At 43.6% G+C, this 20,141-nt stretch overlaps 3 protein-coding genes across 3 annotated transcripts in view; 2 read left to right on the forward strand and 1 right to left on the reverse strand.

The window, feature by feature from the left end:
- Positions 1-20,141, forward strand: part of taf5 (TAF5 RNA polymerase II, TATA box binding protein (TBP)-associated factor) — a 221,842-nt gene that overhangs the window by 101,207 nt on the left and 100,494 nt on the right. The gene's annotated exons all lie outside the window — the stretch shown is intronic.
- On the reverse strand, positions 478-13,457 carry cep170ab (centrosomal protein 170Ab). Its single transcript, XM_071908731.2, has 18 exons — positions 13,353-13,457; positions 13,143-13,232; positions 12,598-12,676; positions 12,318-12,376; positions 11,658-11,820; positions 11,176-11,313; positions 10,531-10,983; positions 9,591-9,970; positions 8,705-8,836; positions 8,147-8,279; positions 5,637-7,127; positions 5,083-5,326; positions 4,710-4,818; positions 4,291-4,452; positions 3,273-3,361; positions 2,740-2,833; positions 1,369-1,420; positions 478-773 (listed from the first exon to the last, which is right to left on the reverse strand). Exons 1-18 carry the CDS (start codon positions 13,455-13,457, stop codon positions 478-480), a joined length of 4,269 nt encoding a protein of 1,422 aa, XP_071764832.2.
- LOC139919123 (BCL11 transcription factor A-like) overlaps positions 19,010-20,141 on the forward strand; it is a 33,834-nt gene continuing 32,702 nt past the window's right edge. Inside the window, exon 1 of the mRNA XM_071908732.2 lies at positions 19,010-19,125. Coding sequence (XP_071764833.1) covers positions 19,071-19,125 — 55 coding nt within the window. The 5' untranslated portion in view covers positions 19,010-19,070. The remainder of the gene's footprint in view (positions 19,126-20,141) is intronic.

Consider the following 20,141-nt stretch of genomic DNA (forward strand, 5'->3'; position numbering starts at 1 on the left):
GCTCTGAATTAAGAAAAAAAAAAAAAAAATCTTAATATGAACATGGAAAAAATGTCTTCAGTATCAAGTCCTGTGATATGATCATTCCGCTTGTACATTTATTCTTGACATTTTTTAAATGTTTTCAAGAATAATGGATAATGATAATACTGCAACACACTGACTGGTTACTGTATATTACTGTCATAGCTCCTTTGTAAGCCAACCAAACAATACTTCAATGTTTCCATATATATGACCCATTTATATGACAACGACCATCTGATAGTGTTGGAATACTGTTTAACTATTGATCTTCTTTTATCAAGTCTCGACATGACTCAGTCTGATTGATAGAGAGGGCAGTCGTTCTCTCTCTTGGAATATGCATCACTTTCCTTCCTACCCCTCCTCTATAAAAACCAACTGAACTCCTAGGTCTGTCTGCTCCCAAGGGCTTGAGGAAGCTTCCATTGATCCCAAGGGTTGATCAGTCCATCAGTTGTGGGATCCAGAGCTCTGCTCCCCACCGGGGGCCAGGCTGTTGTTCACATGGGGCCCCGGGTCTCGCTCCGCCACCTCCGCACGGTCCGAGGGTCCGCGGGGTTCAGAGGAGCTTCCATCAGGCTTGCGAGCTGACAGTGTGCTGGAGGGAGCTTCTGCTGCGGGGAGCAGGGCTGCTGCCCCCTGCTGAGCCCCGGGACTGATCTTCCGGTCAGCCACAAGAGGGCTGGTGAGGCCCAGGGTGGACAGGGCATCCAGAGTGCCGTCTGGGTCCACCATCACGTCAATGACTGTCGGATTGGAACAGAATCATAATCAATATGAGCATTCACTACAAAAAATGACAAGCTGTCCAGTGATTTTATCTTGATTCCAGACCTATCAAGCTTATTTCATGATATTTTTAGTCAAATTATCTCACATTCCAATATGACTTCTTTCATGAAATCACCATAAAACAATAAAGAAAATCTTGAAACCAGAAACTTTCGCCAAGACAATTTCACTTTTACCAAGTAAATGTCCTGAAACAAGTTACATTTTTCTGTAAAAAAAAAAAAAGTCAAATTTGTTGAAAACGGTAAAATTATCTTCCAGTGCAGTAAGATGATTTAACAAAAAAGAAAAAAAAAATCCTAAAATAAGCTTGATACGTCTGGATACAAGATAAAATAACTTAACAAGTCTGTCAGTTTTTGCAGTGTTCTTGTAAAAGGAATTTTACGCAGTAATTTTACACGGTTCCAAACACTACAGAGTACAAGTGCTTGTAATTTCATGTATGTTAGTTGGCTCTGATGATGAATGCATGCTGATTAGTGAAGACTGCCAACTTGGGAAGCTGTTTTTGTTATGAAAACAAACAAGGAAGCATTAGATCCATACCGAGCATTTGTCTTTCCACCCTCTTCAGGTCTTGAAGGATGGAGGAAATCTCCTGTTAAGGAACATAAATGAATAAAAACATTAAACCCGAGAGAAGCCTGGTCGTGGGCGTGATCAAGGAAGTGTGTGTTCATAACAACAGATCGATAAACAAGATTCACTTCGGTTCCTGCAGGTGAAAGTTTGGAGCAGAGCTGTGAACTCAGTAATGCTTTATGAGCCCGGGGACGGTGCCATGAATGGACACATCTCTTCTGGGGTTGCTTGAGGCCAGACTTTGAGTTAAAGGCAGAATTTATGACCTTGTCCCTGAGAGACAGTATTTATTTTTTTTGCGCACAAACTGCGCACAACGGCTCATAAGTCTTTTCCCTTCAACAAATCACACCTATCTGGTGTGCTCTCTTTTCCCGAATAGGAGTTGGCACAGAGGGATCTAAATGGCAAAGGATGAACTGTGCAAGACTGAAGGGTCTTTGGTTCAATCCCCCAGAGAGTCATAAGGCTGTAATGTCAGCACTCACTATGATTGACTCAGTAAATAATCAGATATGTTGTGGTTTGTATTGGGAGAAAGACAGAAAATGGAATAGAGACAGTATGGCATTAATCCTGTGCTTGAAAGGCTAATGGATTACTGAGGCAATCAAATTCTTAGGCAAAATATTTCATGACTGGAGCCATAAAGCTAGTGTGTCTGTCTTATTTATGCAAAGGTGATGCCAAAAAACAAACATTATACTGATTAAAACTTCCCGAAAAACTACTATGTCTGATGATGGTATTGAAATGCTTCCCAGTTGTCAAACATAGTGCACTTTCTTTACACTAGCAAAAAACATGGCTGCCCACATCTGGTTTTCAAAGAGCTCCGGCTCCAACAACTTCTGTCGTCCTTGGGTCTTTTTCTAAATAGGCTACTTCAGCAACTCTCAGTTATAAAGGAAGAACTTACAATCATGCCCTCTCACTATCTCATTGCACACACACACACACACACACACACACACACACACACACACACACACACACACACACACACACACACATGCATGCACTTGCACACACACAAACACACACAAACCCACAGACACACCCCGACTCTCTCCTCCTGCCACCCTCTTTCTTTAGCTTGCTGGGCCTTAGCAGGCATGATGTATGTATGTATATATGTATGTATGTATGTATGTATTTATGTATTTATTTATGTATTTATTTTCAGCTTGTAGTGCAATCCTTACCCTATGCCCTCCTGGAAATGTATTTCTACTTTGTCCATTTCACCTGCCCTCAGTAGATAAGAAAGTTGAAGTGTGTGTGTGTGTGTGTGTGTGTGTGTGTGAAAGGTACAGCAGCGGACCGGTTCATCACCTTATTGGAGCTCCTCAGTAGTAAGGAGTCATGCTCTGCCTGCAGTTTGTTCTCAATCTCATCCCATTTTCGTTCTTTATCCTTGAAAAGGATCCTGGGGACCAAATTGAGCAAAAAAAGAGATCAAAATAAAATACATGAAAATATATTTAATATAGTTTTTGTTAGAGGTATTATGTGGCTGTGAAAGTGATTTCAGTGTGGTGAGCAGAGAGCAAGGATGAAAAGAGGCTTATGAGTTGTCATCTGAAGTGTGAAAAAAGAGGAAGATATGCAGCAGGCTGTCAGTGTAACCTTTGTGATGTGCCACTCAAGTTGTGCTAATTGGCCGAGCTCCAATATAATATTCAGACAAGAATCCTAACAGACTTTCTATTCCTATTTTGGCAGTTCTACCCTGCATTTGCCCTTTTCTGAGAATAGCATGTGTGAGATTTACTCCCAGAACACAAAACAAAGTTTAAAAAAAACCCCAGCACATCCCTTCCTGGAGTATCTTCCATGATACGGCAGTGATGTAGCATGGCACTCACCTGATTTTGCCTGCAGTTTTGTCAACAGACTGGCGTATCCTAGCTGATAGTTGAGTCACAGATGCTAGCAGTAAACTGTCTAGCACCGCCTGAGGGTGACAAGATAACATAACAGGGTAATTTTTATTTAACAATTGCACAATAACTGGGGCATGCAGACAGTGTACATTTAGTTGGCAGAGCTGAAACAATAAAAACTAAAACTCTAGCTACTGTGAGTCATTTTCAGGCATCTTAAATCAATGAACCTTTTGAAATGAACCTACTTGAAAAAAATCATAATTGAATTACTATTATATACATGTATTAACATAAGTATTACTGTAATTGCTATTTGCTCGCCCAACAGCTTTGGTCACGTTGAGAAGTGCAGGTTGTCAGTCTGTTTGGTGAAGCTGATTAGACTTGGCATATAGGGAGCACCCTCTAGTGGCACACAGTAGCACAAGCTGACATGCTCTGATAGAACAGGGTCAAATCTTAAAATCAGTAATTATTTTGCTATACAATTGTACAACAAGCTATGTTCTAACACTAGGAAACTGTCAACCTGCATTTTGTGTAAGCTCACTTTGAGGGGAATACAAGTGAAATACAGATGTGAAATATGTTACTACTATGGCCTTTGACATCTTGGTTGATATTTGTCATTATTCCATTCACTGTCTCGATTAACCAGAAAGAGAGGAGAGGTAGAAACGAAATGGGTTTCTAATGAGTTCTACAAAGTTGATTGTGATAATAACCATGATGATTTTTTGGGAAATTGCACTTCTATGATATAAAGCTAATATGGATGGAAGAATCCAGACTAAGATTGTATGACTTAAATTTTCATTTGTTCTAGGTTCTCTGGGTTCTAGCTTTGAGAGACAGTTGTTCATGTTGAGAAATAAAGACTTGATAGTGCCATAAGAGTAACATATGTGCAAATTCAATGTCGAATAGCCCTTAGGTAGATGCAGTGCCTGTGCATTTTGAGGATTGAGTAATGTTTGATATTGAAGCAGGGACTCACATCGTCTCTGTTCCAGGTCTGTCGTCGGATGGAGCGGGACCCCTGTCCGTTAGAGCCACGGGGTCGGAGCTCCACCGGCCGCCCATTGGTTCCCAGAATGCTGCTGTGCTCTGTGGACGGACCACCCAGCTCCAAGCTATCGTCAAAGACGTGCTCCTCCAACTAGAGCAGAATTAAAATGCGACCAATAAGAATGTTATTTCAACAGATCTGTACTTGAGACAACTAAAGCTGAATTTTGTTCTCAGTCCCTACTAGATCATTTGACTCTATTATTGATCTGTATAATCAAGCACAGGTTTTATCTGGGTAACAACAGACAAATGCAAAGCAGATATTTTGTTGTTATCTAATACAGCAGATAGAGAAGCCATGTATTGCTGAGATTTTCATGGTATTGTGTAACGTGTTGACAGTACCAGAGCTCCAGGGTCGGTGGCTGCAGGGCTGACAGAGTCGATCTCTCCTGCCACATCATGAATCTCTCTGGCGAGCATGGCTAGGTCTTTGGCGAGGTCTTGGCTAATCCTGATGCACAAACACAAATATGATGTTAGGGCTTGTTATAATGTTATCTGTGTAATCAATCTTTCTTTTCATTTTCCTTTGTGATATTCATCTCATATTAAAAGAAGAAGTCATAACCATCAAACAAAACGCATTCAACACCAATGCCAAACCAAACACCAGTAAATAATTCCCTAAGAACAACCACATACCTCAAGGCAATGGAAGCATGTCTGACTACTGTCATCACTTCTGTCTAACCTCAGTAGTGTGTCTGCCACCTACCTGGCGATCTCCTCGCTGTGTGCGGTCCAGTCTCTCATGTACTCGTCCTGCTCCCTGGAGTGCTGCCTGAGGGCAGCCAGGCCCCCAGGACTGGGGGTTGCTGGGGCTGAGCCTCCTAGCTGGGCTACCCGAGTGGAAGGGAACGGCCGTGTGTGGCCCTGCTTGGATGTGTGGCGGTTTGAGCCATACTCGTCCTCTGAGGTGGAAGCGTATTCCACAGGCACGCGGCGCCACCGAGTGCTGGCTAATGTTAGGAAAGAATGACAGTTTAGGTTAGAGGGTACCTAATGTGCATGGTGAACTGAATGTTGATTTTTAAGAGAAAGGAATGGGTAGTTTTCCTGCAAATGATGCCATTTACGGAACAAACCCCTCCTTTGACATAAGTGTCTCTGACTGAACTAGCAGATAGCTTTATTCTATTTGTAATAAGCAATGACAACATCATGGAACATGAAAGGTACGGTATGCGTGACACACAGACAGATATTATTATTTCCATTGTCCATGAACATCAAAGTAAATTGTGTGATAAAAAAAAAATAATAACTTACATGCGGGTGCGATGTGCCCATAGGAGGAGGAGGTGCCTTTACCCTTGTCAGGCAGCTTGGAGGCGCTGTTCGCCCTGGCTCTGGGTGTAGCCATGGAGGTCACGTTCGACCCTCTCAGCCCTTGTCTGATGGCGTAGTCCCCTGCCACACTGCGGGCCCCCAGGCCTCTACTCCTGGTCACAGTGGCCTCTGAGTCGCTCTGGGCTGAGGGGGAGCCCACCCTGGGTCTCCTAGGCTGTGCCAGAGCCTCTATCCTGGACATTCCCCTTCGGGCCATCCCCGTCCTGGATGTGGAGCTAGCTGTGGAGGCCTCGGAGGCTACTGACATCCGGTCCAGGTCGGCTGGTTCTGTGTCTGAGGAGTCCCCCAGACGGGCCCGCCTCAGCAGGGATGCCCTGGTGGGCCTGGGCTTGGGGGCACCGGTGGGTTTACTGGAGCCTGTGGTGGCTGCGGAGGAGCCCGGGGCCTGGGCGATCTTAGCCCGACTAGACTTGGTGCTGGCTCCCACTGTTGTGCTCCCTGTCTGGGCTCTGGGGTGAGAGGCTCTGGATCCCTGTGTGGAGGCGGGCTGGGAGTCGGAGAGGAGTGAGTTGGAGTTGACGTCATCATCAGTGAGGTCCAGGGAGGTCCAGGGGCGGCTGGGCTGCTGAGGGGCTGGAGCTCTGGTCTTGACCCTCCTGTCCTGGGTCTCTCGGCCCGCAGCAGGGCCTTTGGAGGACGAGCACAGCACCGTCCTCTCCTTTTGTTGTCCTGCAAGGGTTCGGCGTTTCTGGACTACCTTCCTCCCTCCATCTGCCTGGCTTACTGTGCTGGTCGTGTCCACGTCCGACTCGGGTGACATGGAACCCTCAATGGACTGACTTGGCGGATCACCTTGGTCTGACACAGTGGTCTCTAAAAAGGCTGCCACTGCCTCAGAGTCCTTCTGCAGTGTGGTGCTGTCGACGGCAGCCTCCCTGGTCTGACCTCTGTTGCCTGTGTGCCCATCAATGCGTGGTATGAGCTCAATGGGCACGTTGGAGCTGGGTCTCTCCACAGTGAAGCTCTCCTGCCTCAGCAATGGTTTCCCACTGTTTTCCCTTGCCTTCTCCTCTTCCCTCTTTCTCCTCCGTGCCTCCTCCATTCTCTTCTCCCCACTGCTCAGTGGACGAGGGGGGAGCTTGCCCATCACGCCTGGCTGGCCTGCTCTCCCTCCAGCACTGTCCTGCGACTTGGCAGGTGAGGAGCGGTTGGGGCTTCCCCCCTGGCTGCCCACACCTCCAGCACCATGGCCAGGCCGATTCTTCCCCCTGGGCATCTTTTCCTCCCGGCTCTCTTTCTCCTGTAGCTCTGTGTCCTGTTTCTCCCCCATATCTGTGCGTAGGCCTGAGCCTGGGGCCCTCCTTCCCAGGGCGAGCTCCTCACCAGGCAGCTGGGGCAGGGTTCTCCTCTTTCGCTCTGTGTAGCCAGAAGAGGCAAAGGACGCTGAGTGGCTGGACTCACTGATTTCAGCTGGAAGGAGAGAAAGAGTCTATTATTAGCCAAGTGATTCCCCAGATTAATGTCTATTTCATATTAGTGGCGGGCGGTATACCAGTAGAACTGATGCAGAAATATGTGCTCAGGTTTAGATTTACCCGCACCGTTTCTACCGGATGAGCCAGAAAGGCTAGAGGCGAATAATCTTTGGTTGAACATTAGCCATGCAGATGGATTTATGTTCTACAGACTTAACATCAAGCAGTTTGTCATTAATCACAAAATTGCTGAAAACATGTGGGTAGGGCTGCTTTATGAGTAGCACCCATGTGCATTTGTGGAGACATGAAGCTTGAGGGAAGTGAAAGTGAACGAGTGCACCCCCTAATCTCCAAACAAATGAAAGCCAGGAGAACAAGCATGAAGAAGAGATTGTCTAAGAAAAGAGGGCATCCTCCTACATTGGTTATAAAAGGTTATAAAAACAGAAAACTATCATCTGCAAGCTGTGTGGCGTGACTGTCATTGCCAGGGGTGGAAACACCAGCAACCTATTTTACCACATGAAGATGAAATATGTGAGTACCAATAATATTAACTTTTTTCTTTTTTTTTTCTTTTTTTTACCAAAAAGTTTACGTGTTTCAAATACAAAAGTCAGAATACTTAATTGTGATACCTATCCTTAAATTAACAAAATGTTAAAGTAATTGCACTTTTGAATCCCAGGGCAAAAAACAGCCATTCTGACAGAGTTCTCCTACTTAACATTTTGACATTGACATTACCAGAAAAACTGTTATATATACTATATACTGTGATATATACCATTATTGTCTAAAATGTTTAAAATATTGTGATGTATATATTACCCACCACTATTTTATATCACCAATATCTTACAGTGGAAGAATTAATCTCTTCAACTTTGAGAAACCTGAACATTATGTAAACAAATCTAGATCAGTCTGCCTCAAATCAGGCAAATCCAACCCAAATCTCAGTATTTACACGCCCTTCTTGTTCAGACCAGAGCCAACATGAGTTCTGACCTCTGTCTTCGGTGACCAAGATGTGACTCTCCCCTCCTGATCCCTCAGGATCTGTCCTAATGTGGCTGGCAGCTAGAGTGGCCCACTGAGACACCCAGCGGGGACCCCCCACCACCAGCTCCTCAGTCAGGACCTGGACAAGACAGCACAGGGGATATAAGAGATAAACTATAGTATTCAAAGAGAGTAGCTGGAGAGACCACAGTCTGATCAAACTGAAATGTTTGCCAGTAAGGTTTTTAACAGGTCTGAATCAGTGGGGAGAGAACCCGAAGAGGGAACCTGAAATCCTAAACATGACGCAACTCTGCATAAACATAAATAGCAATATTTTTTTGACTCAAAGTTCTAGGGCCATATACATCTCTTAAAATAGGAGTGTTTATCTGGGACCAGTCTGCCTACTAGCAATGAGAAGACATTTTAGATCACCAGGCTTATTCTTAGAAGCTGTCTGCCTGCAGCACCAGAAAATTCTTTGACCAGAACTCAAAGCATCAAAAGAACACTTTGAGTTTGTCACCATTATACTCAGCAGAGAGTACAGGATTTATGCACCTCTGTCTCCATGCGTCCTGGCTTGCTCCTGTCTCCTGTCCCGGACCTCTGGGACATAACCCTGTCTCTCTGGTGGTCAGCAGGTCCCAGCCTGGAAACACACACAGTCTGCTGCTCGTCCACACCGAACACCTGGAACATACACAGACACAAGCGCACGCACAAACATTCACACCGATCGATTACTACCCAGTACTCGAGTAGATATATCCAAGTATCAGAATTGAACATTTTCAGATTAACCTTAGTTAAAACTGTAACAATATGACACTTTGTGACATAAAACAATAGTAGCTGTTAAACATTATCAGACTGTGTCTATTTGTGACCCTGTGTGTACAGACCCAAATCCCCCATTTGCCTGAAATTGGCTCTTGTGGCATGTACCATTTTCTGTGGGTGTGGCCAGCAGTGAGCTGGGTTGTGGCTATCAAGGTGAGGCTACCGGCCACAGCACAGGAAAATCATAGGAACAACAATGGAAGAAAGCAGTAAGAAACAAAAGAACATCAAGGTTTAACATGCAGCAGACAAGGCCTGTTCAAAAACACGGCTGAACTTCTGCATTTTTTTGTTGTCGTTGCAGATTGCCTGCATTTGCCATCTGCTTCTTCAGCGCCTGCAGTGGCTTTACAGATGCTGGTTACCTCAGCCTCGGGCTAGATGCCGTTTCAAGGTAGACAACTCATCAAGATGAGTGACAAGTGTTGCGGCATGAACTTGGAGGAGGGCTGGACTAACAACACACTTTGCTGACGCAAGGCAAAACGTTGCATAATGCAGCGTCAAAGGCAAAGCATGATCAATTGTAATTATGTACAGTGTAAAAAATAATTGGTGTAAAATCCAGAACCATAGATGATGAGATCATACAAATCATTCCCACCTTGTCAATCATTCTCCTAGCCTCTTCCTCCTCATGATCTCCATTCTCCAACTCGATCGTGTAGGTCCCTCTGTCACTGTGGTCATCTCCATGGTGATAGCACTCCTCACGGCCAGTCTGCTGATGCGATGCGGAGCCTCGCCGCCTCTCTCCGATTCCGCCTCCCAACGGCGTCATCTTGGAAGTTGAAGACTTGCGACGGCGCGCAGGACTGTCCTCCTCTGCAAAGAGCCCCTCCGGTACGTTAGCACGGCCCTCCCTGATCTTCATCCCCGGGCCGCCCCACAGCCCCCGCGAGCGCTCCTCCAGCGCTGCGGCCCTGCGCTGCTCTCCAAGGGCGTTCTCTGAGTCACTCTGGGTGCCGTCCTCATGTTTACTGCCTGGTGTGGGAGGGGCAGAGAGGACAGGAGGGGGTCAGAGGGTAGAGAGAGAGAGAGATACGGAGAGAAGAGGGGGAGTTAAAGAGAGGCATAGGGTGATTGAGAGAGACAGACAGACAGACAGACAGGAAGAGAGTGGTGAAGTTGATAATGGGATGACACTTTGACAGCCAATGGTCACCACCCATCTGTAGAACTAGTGTGTGATTATATATATCAGAGGTTATTGCTGAAGGGGTTTCTGGTGATCTGCTGTTGACCTACACAGTCTCACTGTGAATAGATGGCTATTGGCAATTATGTCTTTCAAAAACATTAAGGTTATCTGCCATCTTGATTTTTTATTGTTTTGTGTGTTTGTTTTAGATCAGTAATTTACATCTCTTTTTGTGTTTTTTGTTATTGTTGTATTTTATCACTGTTTTTTTAATCTAAAAACTCAAAACTCAAAAAATCTTAACTAAACTACACTAAACTAAACAATAAGGCAACATATACTGTACATCTTAAAGAGAAGGAGCTATGATTAATGAAATACAGACACACATACACACACACACCTTTAAGACTCCTCAGATGGACAGGCACATCGCTCTTCACACTTTCTCCATCGTCCTCTGCAACTGTCTCTTTAAGAGCCAACGGCAGCTCATTCTGGGCCAACCAATCGGCAACTTTGACCTCCGCTGCCACCATGGCCGTCTGAAGTGGACTTAGCTCCTCCCCCACGCCCCTCTTTGGGCGTGGCCTGGTCTCCGGTGCCACTTTTGCTACCCGATCTTTGACAGTCGCTTTAGCTGATGCCCCAGGGTCAAACTCAATGGTGAAGGAGGCGTGTCCGTGTGCAGACTCAAGAGCAGCAGCAGCGGCACCAGCCTCTGTTTCCCGCGAGGGGGCCTCACCAGTGATTTTACCCGCCAAGTGGTTGTCCTTGGTTGGGATCTCAAAGTAGCTAGGCTCCTGATTGGATGCATTCTTTGGGGCCTCTGAACTCTTCTTGGGGTCTTTGCCATCTGTTGGTATTAATAAAAAGATAGAAATGTAGTCTCACAAAATCTATTAAATCTAAGGGAAATAGTAATATGACATTTATCACTTACTAGATATTCAAAGCAGCTAATAACAAAGCGGTATTAGTGGAAGGGGGGATATCTCAAATTAAATTCAACCATCATAAGATCATATAGTGTTTTTTGTGTATATACCCGTTTCAGCTCTATCTTGCTTCCTGTCTGAGCTCCGTCCATCCTGCTTCCCAGAGTGCTGCTGATCCGCGTCTCCATCGCCCCACCAGGCAGGCTGGCCGTAGAGAGGGGTTCCCCTGTGCAACACTGCTACATCCCCTGGAAAAAAATGAGTCATTAGTTAACCTTATGGGAATGGCTGCATTTGCCACAACAGGAAATTTGGAAGCAGCGTGGGAAATTAACTGGCATGGTTGTTTTTTGCACATAACCTACCATCACCATCCTGTTCTATCCTAAAAATCTAATAAATTAGTGAAAGTGGCAGGTGAATGTTCAGATTTGCATGTTGCTGTGGTCTGTAGATGAAAAAACGTTGTGCTTTGCGCCCTGGTTGAAAGACTGCAAATGTGATGTGTATGGATTGTGGCAGCAGAACCACTGATACGCTCAAGCAGTATTGTAACCTGTGTCCTCTGTGCTGTATCCTTGGACATTCTCACCTGTCATCTTATCCTCCCCCTTGCTGGCCTCGGGGAGCTTGGTGGTGGCCCCCTCACACGCTGGTGCTGCTACTGCCTCAGAGGGTTTGACCTCTGACCTGGAGGGTTCCCCTTCTGGAGGCTTCTTCTGGCTCAGCTGGAGCTGGCTGCTGAACTTCTCGTGCTGATCGACGAGGACAAGTAGGAGCAGCGAGGAGAGTTTAGAGGCACAGAGGCTAAACAGGACTGTCAAACACTGCTGAATAGATAGAAATGCAGCCTGGGGTTGTTTATTGAAGCTTTTACAATAAATTTCAAGGTCTCAGTATAATTACAGTATATAACTCAAGGATATACGTCAGTCACTGGGTATAGCTCAAGAAACATGCTGAATAATACCGCAGAACTTTCATGTAGCACATTAAGATGAAATCCCATCTTTTTTAAAGCTACCAGGACAGTTTGTTCTGAACAAAGAGCATATTCATCAATCTTGAGAAAGTAGTATTTTGCCCAGTTCAGCAGAAAACACTTTGCTCTCCTTGACTGAACTCATCTCTATCAGATTTTTTTTTTTTGCTTTTTGGCTGCGCTCTTTTGAACAGGCATATTTGCTCTGTCTGTTAGCATACGACCACAGGCTACTTGCTTTTTCACTACATGTACAGCATGCTCTCCAACCTTGAGCGCCTCCTCAGGAACATGCAGCTCTCCTCGCACCACGGTGAACAGGTTGGTATGTGAGGCAGGTTAAAGAAAGGAACGATGAGCTCTCCGCAGGCATGAGAACCACACACTGATAGCCTTATCTATTATGCAACAGGCCGGGTACAGTGAGGTTTCAAAGCTATTCAAGAACAGATAAAGTTACAGGATTGTTTGTGCACACTAACCTTGTGAAGTGTGTCAGTGGATTTGATAGATAGTTGTTTGAAACATGAATACCACATTCAAAGGATATCATATCCAAACCTTAATTTGTCGTCAATTTTCAGCGTGACATACATTTGCTCCTGTATTCTGACATCATTGACAAACGTCTGCAAGCAAAAGCAGAATAAGGTTACAAACAATAGAGTAATGTTACAAAATGAAATAGCTACCATTTGAAATTTGATTTTACCTTACTCTTAATTATTGACAGCACAAAAATCAAGTATAAACAAGTTATGTTATGTTATTTTTTAACAGATAGTATTAACTGAAGTGCTTGTTAATGAACACCGATAGCATTATCTATAGTTAAGAGATACTGATTCATGAATGTAATGATTTTTGATGATGATGATGATGATGATGATCTATACAGCTTTGGAATTGAACTCTTCAGACATAACTTTGAAAAGTATATAATGACATAAATACATAATGAATTCAGGTTATGATGCGTCCCTTATATTATCTGAGATGACAATTTTACTTAAGTATTAAGGCAGTTCTAAGCAGTAAGTATGTAAACTAAAGCAAGTAAGACATTCATTGTTTGTAAATCCATAACACACTCACCCCATTCAAGCTTCCCAGGTCCTTAACTTTGTGCTCGTCTGTAGTCGGCTCATAGTTGATGACGGCGTGCTGCTTGTCCACACTGCGGGACTAAATCACACAAAATCCAGTCAATCACTGTAATCCGTGCTAATCTCCAGTGCTTCAGATAATAATCCGGCCAGATGAGGAGTGAGAGGTTACAGCTTGTGTCCGGTGGAGTCACTGTACCTGCAGCATGAGCTCACAGTCGTCCCGTCCCACGAAGATCATCTCCCTGGGGAGACGATGACGCGTCCCCCCGCCACTCACCAGGAACCAGGAAGTCAGACTCATCTCTGCCTTGCGAGCTCACCAAGGACCCTTAACACATCCTGCTGAAGACAACAACAGTGACTGTTAGGTGTCTGTGGTCCTATCTATCTATCTATCTATCTATCTGTCTATCTATCAGCCAGATCCTTACAGTTTGTGAGTTCATGGATCATACTTTCAATGGTAAAAGTTAACTGACCTACTTACTAACAACAACAACAGGCATGGATCAGAAATCAAAGAAACACTTCCAACAGCTCCTTCATACATTCACATCAAGCAAAGAGGCTCTCTCTCTCTCTGTGTGTGTGTGTGTGTGTGTATGTAGCTATTCCAGGTATCACCCAAGCACACTGACACGCTTGTCTCTGTCCCGCAGTGCCGCTAACAACATGAAAATAAAACTCCCCCCATTCCATTCCTACAGAAATTGAATAATGGCTTACAGAATCCTGGGCATCCTACTAAACTTCCAAATTGAGTTACTCAGCAGTGTCGCCACCAGGTCGCCAAGTCCGATGCCACGCCGCTGAAAGGAGAGGAGGAGTCAGATTTATAGGGGAGGAAGTGAGCGTGGATATGAGGTAGTCTAAATGATGAGACAGACATCCAGAAGGACAGAGACAGCCATGCATGATCATTAGGTCAGCTAATGTAATTGGATGAGGCGCACAAAGAGGAAGACAGGAACAGGAGACACACACAGGCAGGCCCCAACACACACACACACACACACACACACACACACACACACATAGCACACAGGCCAGAAAGAGACAGGGAAAAACAGAGAGAAGATAAATAGAGCAATAACCACACTTTCTGCTTGAAAAGCCACAGATATGCTCCCCGTGATTTCCTCACAGATTTCAGAATTTCCATGCAGAAGAACATCAGGCAGCACAACAGCCCTTTTCACTGAAACAGCCATTCCTCTTTCTCCTTCTGCAGGGGCATCGGGAGGCCTTGCTGACTCACGCTCTGAAAGGAGCTACCGGTGAATTAGTGGGATTTAATTACGCACACTTTGTCATATCTGGGCCCCTGTGTGAGCGTGAACTCTGCACAATCCGAATGGGACTTGACAGTTCTCTTTCCCTGTCGTGGGCTTGACTGATTAACCCTTTCGGCGGCCTGCTGTCTTTAGTGGCCCAGATTTCACGTTAAGACGCTTGACCACACACTGTTTCCTCTAATGTCAGTTATAGACGCCAATTGCAAAAGACAGCACGCCCATTCTCCCTGCAAGCGGCAGCAGCTGATGGGGTATAGCCGGCCACTATTGGGCCAGACTGGGTATCGTGACAGCCTGCAAGAGCAACCATTAGCCTACTTAGGCCATGTCATTGCCTTACGTTAATTATGTACCAATTTAGTGACATACCATTCCCCGAAAAGAATAGCTGACTAAAATGTACCTTAGCCATAGCCTGTTTTATATAAATGTTTATCATAGACGCCATAATGTATAGAGATGTGTGAGTCTGTCGTGGATGTTTTTTGTTTTTTTTAAGCTACCAGTCATCTATAGGCAGCGTATTGATCCTTCAAGTTCAAGATATCCCTCGGCACTCGGCACGTTCCTTAATCCAAATGTGGGCTAATTCAGACGGATTTACAATAATAATCATCACGTGTGTTAAGTCGACAGTATCACGTTATGGAGGCTGCTGATGTGCAGCCAAGGCACTACCATTATGGACGACATATAGCCTAGGTCTGTCGGACAAACACAGCGATGCTCATTTCGCCGTCTCCATCCCCAACGCCGAGGCACGAGCGAAAGACACCAGGTGCGGTCGGTTATACGAATATAAAGATGAACGTACATGTCACTCACCAGGTGTTCTGCATGGAGAATCAGCATCCGATAATAAGAGGATTTATGAACGGAGCTGCTGCTGCAAGCCCGCTGCCCAGCCCAGCTCCCCAAACACTGCCGTGTCTTGGCCTCAAGGTGGCGCTAAGCGCTCGTGTACTTTGCTGTAGAGAGGCAAGGCAGTGCTGTAATGTTATGCAATAATGACAGCAAGTGCAAACCATTGCCCTAAGGAAAAGAACTGTAGTAATCCTACAATAAATGCTATATCATTTATTGTAGGATTACTACAGTTCTTTTCCTAAGGGCAATGGCAATTCCAATAGAACTATTATAGGAATATCATACAAAGAATAGCCTACACACATCACAGCAAAACTGTAACTCCCTATAGGACTATTATAAAAATATTATAGTGATGCCATAGGAGATAAAAGGAGGATAACATTGCTGTAAACTCGCTAATGAGTATCACAGACATACTGTAACTGCCTTTAGGAATATAGCGATTTTTCCTTATCGGATGTCACTATAACATCCCTATAATATCCCTATATGGACCATTAGTGTGTCTGTGGCAGGCCCACTCAGTGAATTTATAATAATCTTATCGTCCTTTCTTGTATTTTGTTTAATCTCTTATGGTGTCACAATAATATTCCTACAGTATAGCTATTATATAGGTACTAATAAACTATAGTTTATAGTTTCGTTGTGTGTGAGCCTTTTGAAATGTTATTAAAGGATTACTAGCTTTTTGTAAGGGCAGTTAGTGTTGCAGAAGTAGTAGTACTGTAAGAGACTGAGTAATACTATTTTTTCTCTCATCAGTGTAGGCACTAGGTCATAGCAGTTATTGCATGCAGGCCTAACCTGTCAATTTTAGTTAATTGAAAAAGAAGCGCCTTGGGCCAGTTTTGCGCAATTTTGACTCAAATTCAAGGGCTCAGGTGTGACTTAGTTCTTTATAGCTCGATGCTCTATATTTCTGCATTATTAGATTATTATTATTAGAAAGGGACCACAGACTTGCATACAGGACACATTTAGACTAATCCTCGCGTTGAACCACTAGATGGCGCCAACGTACTGACCTGTGATGTAGAGGAAGGTTGGGACAGTTGCTAGACCCTGATCAATTGTGAGGCCTGCATGGAAAGAAGATAATTAGTTACACTTAACTCTTAAAAAAAATACAGATGAAATGAACAAAGCAAAACAAACGAAATCAGTCAGACTGTTCAGACGCCCAAGAATAAGCATTCAAGCAAGGCGCTCAAGGCGATTTGTCTCACCAAAAGGCCAAATGAAATGTGGGTTTGGAGTAAAATATTTCTCAATTAATGGCAGGTACATAGGCCAATGGAGAATCTAGATTTCAAACTAATAACAGTTAATTGTTGATCAAGTGTAAAGTTATAGAAATGGCTTCTTGATATGTGACCCACGGCTTATTTTCATTTCCCCATTAAGTGGTCAGTCATAACATTTTCAATATGATAGCGATATGAAACCAAATAAAGCCGACAAAATTAACTCTCTGTTGTATTATTATATTGCCTGCTTAGATAATTTGCTTTATCTTCGACATATGCTGAATATGAACATATTTATAACATGATTATAACAAAACCTGTTCATAGAGGTGTATGTAGATCCAGGTGAGTTGGAGTAAATCTTGAAGCTGTAGGCTACAGATTTCGGCTCGTCATTCCCCTCTGAGGCTGGAACTTTATAACTGTAATAATTAGCCTGTTGTTTTCAATTTATAGTGTGACCATGCTTAAGTGATTGCATTGATCCTCAGTGGTGTTTGTTGTGCCTTGGACGTTTCTTTATTCATATGATGTCAGTTTTTAAGCCAAAAATAAATGTAATCAATCAACGCAGAAATCAGGCAGTTGTCCATTACATTGTTTGTCATTGTTAATGATAGGCTGATTCTGTTGGCTATTCATTTAATATTGTGTTGTTTATAAATCTTCAATATCAAATGATTTAATACATGCGAGTTGTATTGTAAATCATGAAAACTTATTTTACTGTCTATCTTAAGGTTAATCTCTTTGCTATCACATCTCTGATGCGTTATAGGCTGTAGTAAAATATCAAAGAAAACCTCACAAACTGTAAATCAATATAGGAATATTATAAGAATATTATAGTGATACCATAGGAGATTACAAAATACCATAAAGTACCATAAGGTCACTATCAACTCATTATATTGAACAGGCACGCACTATCCAATAGGAATATTATAGGAATATATTTCGTTAAGCCTCCCTGGCTGGTAGTTTGAATTGTTATTCTTATAGGCCTATTATTCATGAATAGTAGCCTGCTGTAGGTTATTAATCGTGCAGTTGAAATATTCTGTGCCAATCTCGACCGTGCACATGTTGATACCTGTCAGATGATCACACATTAAGAGCCATCCATAATAAAGTAGCTATTATAGACCAAACCGGTTTACTTTAGATGGACATTTAAAGTAATGTGCATGCATTTGAGGTTATTTTACCATATTCATTTAGTAAGTAATTCTGCAGTTGTTTTTTTTATATGTAGCTATACATTTTGTTGCAGCTATCTCCTCTTTTCCCCGTTATCATAGATAGTTGTAGGTAAAGTAACATATCCGATATGTCCAGTCCTGATTCAGTATGTAGCCTATATGTTACACCAAGATCAATTTGCCCCATACAGTTCACATCTTTTGCATCAATTCGTGAGGCTTAACATACGATGTGAATTGTTGGCTTGTATGCCTGCACTTCCAAAATGTTGTTTTTTTTTTGTTTTGTTTTGTTTACAGAAGCTGGACAAAAACAAAAGCCAAAGATCCATTATTTATTCAGTAATCTGCAAACCATAGCTTCTTAACCAAATGGTCTTGGTCAGATAGTCTACTATAGCCTATGTAAATAAAAATGTGAGTAAACTGGAACCTCCGGTGATCATCATAAAGCAATCCACCACCAATATAAACAACAACTACTTCTAGAAAAGCGTTAATTTATCCCTTAAAATAACCTATCCTCATCTATCTCACCTCAGTCTGATTCTAGCCTATTACTCTGATCTTCACTGGGAGTTCACACCATAAAGGTTTATGTCAGCCTGGGGATTATGTTAACTCTAAGAAATATAAATAAAAACGGTGAGTAAAGTGAAGTTAGGTTCATCCTCTTCACTTTGCCTGCTACTTAGTTTGGTTCAAGCGATTTCTCTTACTGTCAAACTTCCTTGGACAGCTCAGATTCTCTCTCTCTCTCTCTCTCTCTCTCTCTCTCTCTCTCTCTCTCTCTCTCTCTCTCTCTCTCTCTCTCTCTCTTTCTCTCTCTCTCTCTCTCTCTTAGCCCAGCCCCCCTGATCCCCTCTGTCCATTGGCGTCTTCGGGGTCTCTCTTTCTTTTTTTTCTTTTTTTCCATAGGTAGCCCATAATGACTGTCCATTGGTTTTTATTAAGGCTCGTCCCCCTCCCACTGGCCGGCTTCGCCCTGCCCATGTTTTGTATGCCTGAGTCCATCCATCTCCTGACGTTCAAGTTCGCAGGAACGTCACGTCCGCACTTGAACTTGCAGCTCAGGGGGGCTCTGCCGTACCCCCATCCCTCTCTCTTTGCAAAAAAGTCATGAAGAGCTCCGCACAGCCCGTACCGTGCGCGTCACCTTCTGTATGATCTGCAATTCCCTTTTTCTTTTTTTCCTTTGGATGTCAGACGCATCAATGAAGATATTTCCTTTGGAGTCTACCTTGTAGGAACGGATTTCCCAATGTGAACTCAGCTGAAAAGCCACCACTAGACCAACATGTCTCGCCGCAAGCAAGGCAAACCCCAGCACTTGAGCAAACGGGAGTTTTCGCGTAAGTGGAGATAAATTGCATTTTGACTTAATTTGCTGATTTTGTTTCCGACCCGCATGTGTTTTTGTCATGTAGGGCAACTTCCTTGGTGAGTGTGAATGGAGACGGTCGCGGATCCACCACTGTCCAAAGTGAAATAACAGAATGCAAAGAGATACAAGGCTACAGGTTATTTAAATGATTACGGGATCCCCTGGTGAAAGTTTTGAAACGACATGAGAGAGAGCTTAAACTTGAGTTGATTAGCGTATTGCTGGAATTGTGTAACGCAGCCTTCAAGGTTTCTTTCGCCATTAAAGGGCATGCATGGGCTTTATGGCCAGAGACCTTTGCCTATAGGTAGCCTACCCTGCCGCTGCCATTCGGTGATAAGTTATCCATCTAGAATAATTCAAAGTGTAACATGTAGACCTATTCCACTACAGCAATCCCCCCACAGTCCCCTTTTTGCTCTAATAATTTATTTAGAGGGGTTCGCGCTGGTTTGGACACGGAAAAGTGGTGTTTACATACACACTTGTCCACAGCGCATAGACCTCGTGTGCGGAACCTATGAGGAATATAGTTTTTGTGCCACAAATTCCCCCGCAGCCGCTGTTAAAACACCGCGTATTTACAATGCAATATGTTATACGGTGCTATTAACTGAGATCATTCGCATAAAACCTTTGGCTTCTCTGAATGCGATACTCTGTTTTACGTTCGTGTAAAGAGAAAATGAGGAAAGTCATTTTACGCGCTCATGTGTTAAAATTGCAGGACTTTGATAGAGATTCTGAATGCATGATAGAGTATTTGCGCATTAAAGATACATTTACGTTTGCATGACAATGATAGTTTTCCCCTAATCGTCAAATGGCATTAGGGATATTGCAGTATCAATACACTCTTACGCGCGTCAAAAGAACACGGAGACGTCTCTAAATTATAGAGATTGTTGTAGAAATTTGGCTTTAGGTGGGCAATTAGGAACACACGTATTCCGTTCTGTAGCGTTTTAGTCGCATATGTCTCTT

This window comes from Centroberyx gerrardi, chromosome 3 (assembly GCF_048128805.1).
Source record: "Centroberyx gerrardi isolate f3 chromosome 3, fCenGer3.hap1.cur.20231027, whole genome shotgun sequence".
NCBI classification, from domain to species: Eukaryota; Metazoa; Chordata; class Actinopteri; order Beryciformes; family Berycidae; genus Centroberyx; species Centroberyx gerrardi.

Bases quoted from the DNA above. Each gene is read 5' to 3' on its own strand.
- cep170ab (XM_071908731.2), bottom strand. From the start codon at position 13,457: ATGAGTCTGACTTCCTGGTTCCTGGTGAGTGGCGGGGGGACGCGTCAT. The intron at 12,377-12,597 runs ATATCCTTTGAA...AACCTGCCTCAC, and splicing joins CAAATTAAGGTTTGGATATG to ATACCAACCTGTTCACCGTG. The intron at 4,819-5,082 runs GTAGGTGGCAGA...TTTGTGCATCAG, and splicing joins CACAGCGAGGAGATCGCCAG to GATTAGCCAAGACCTCGCCA.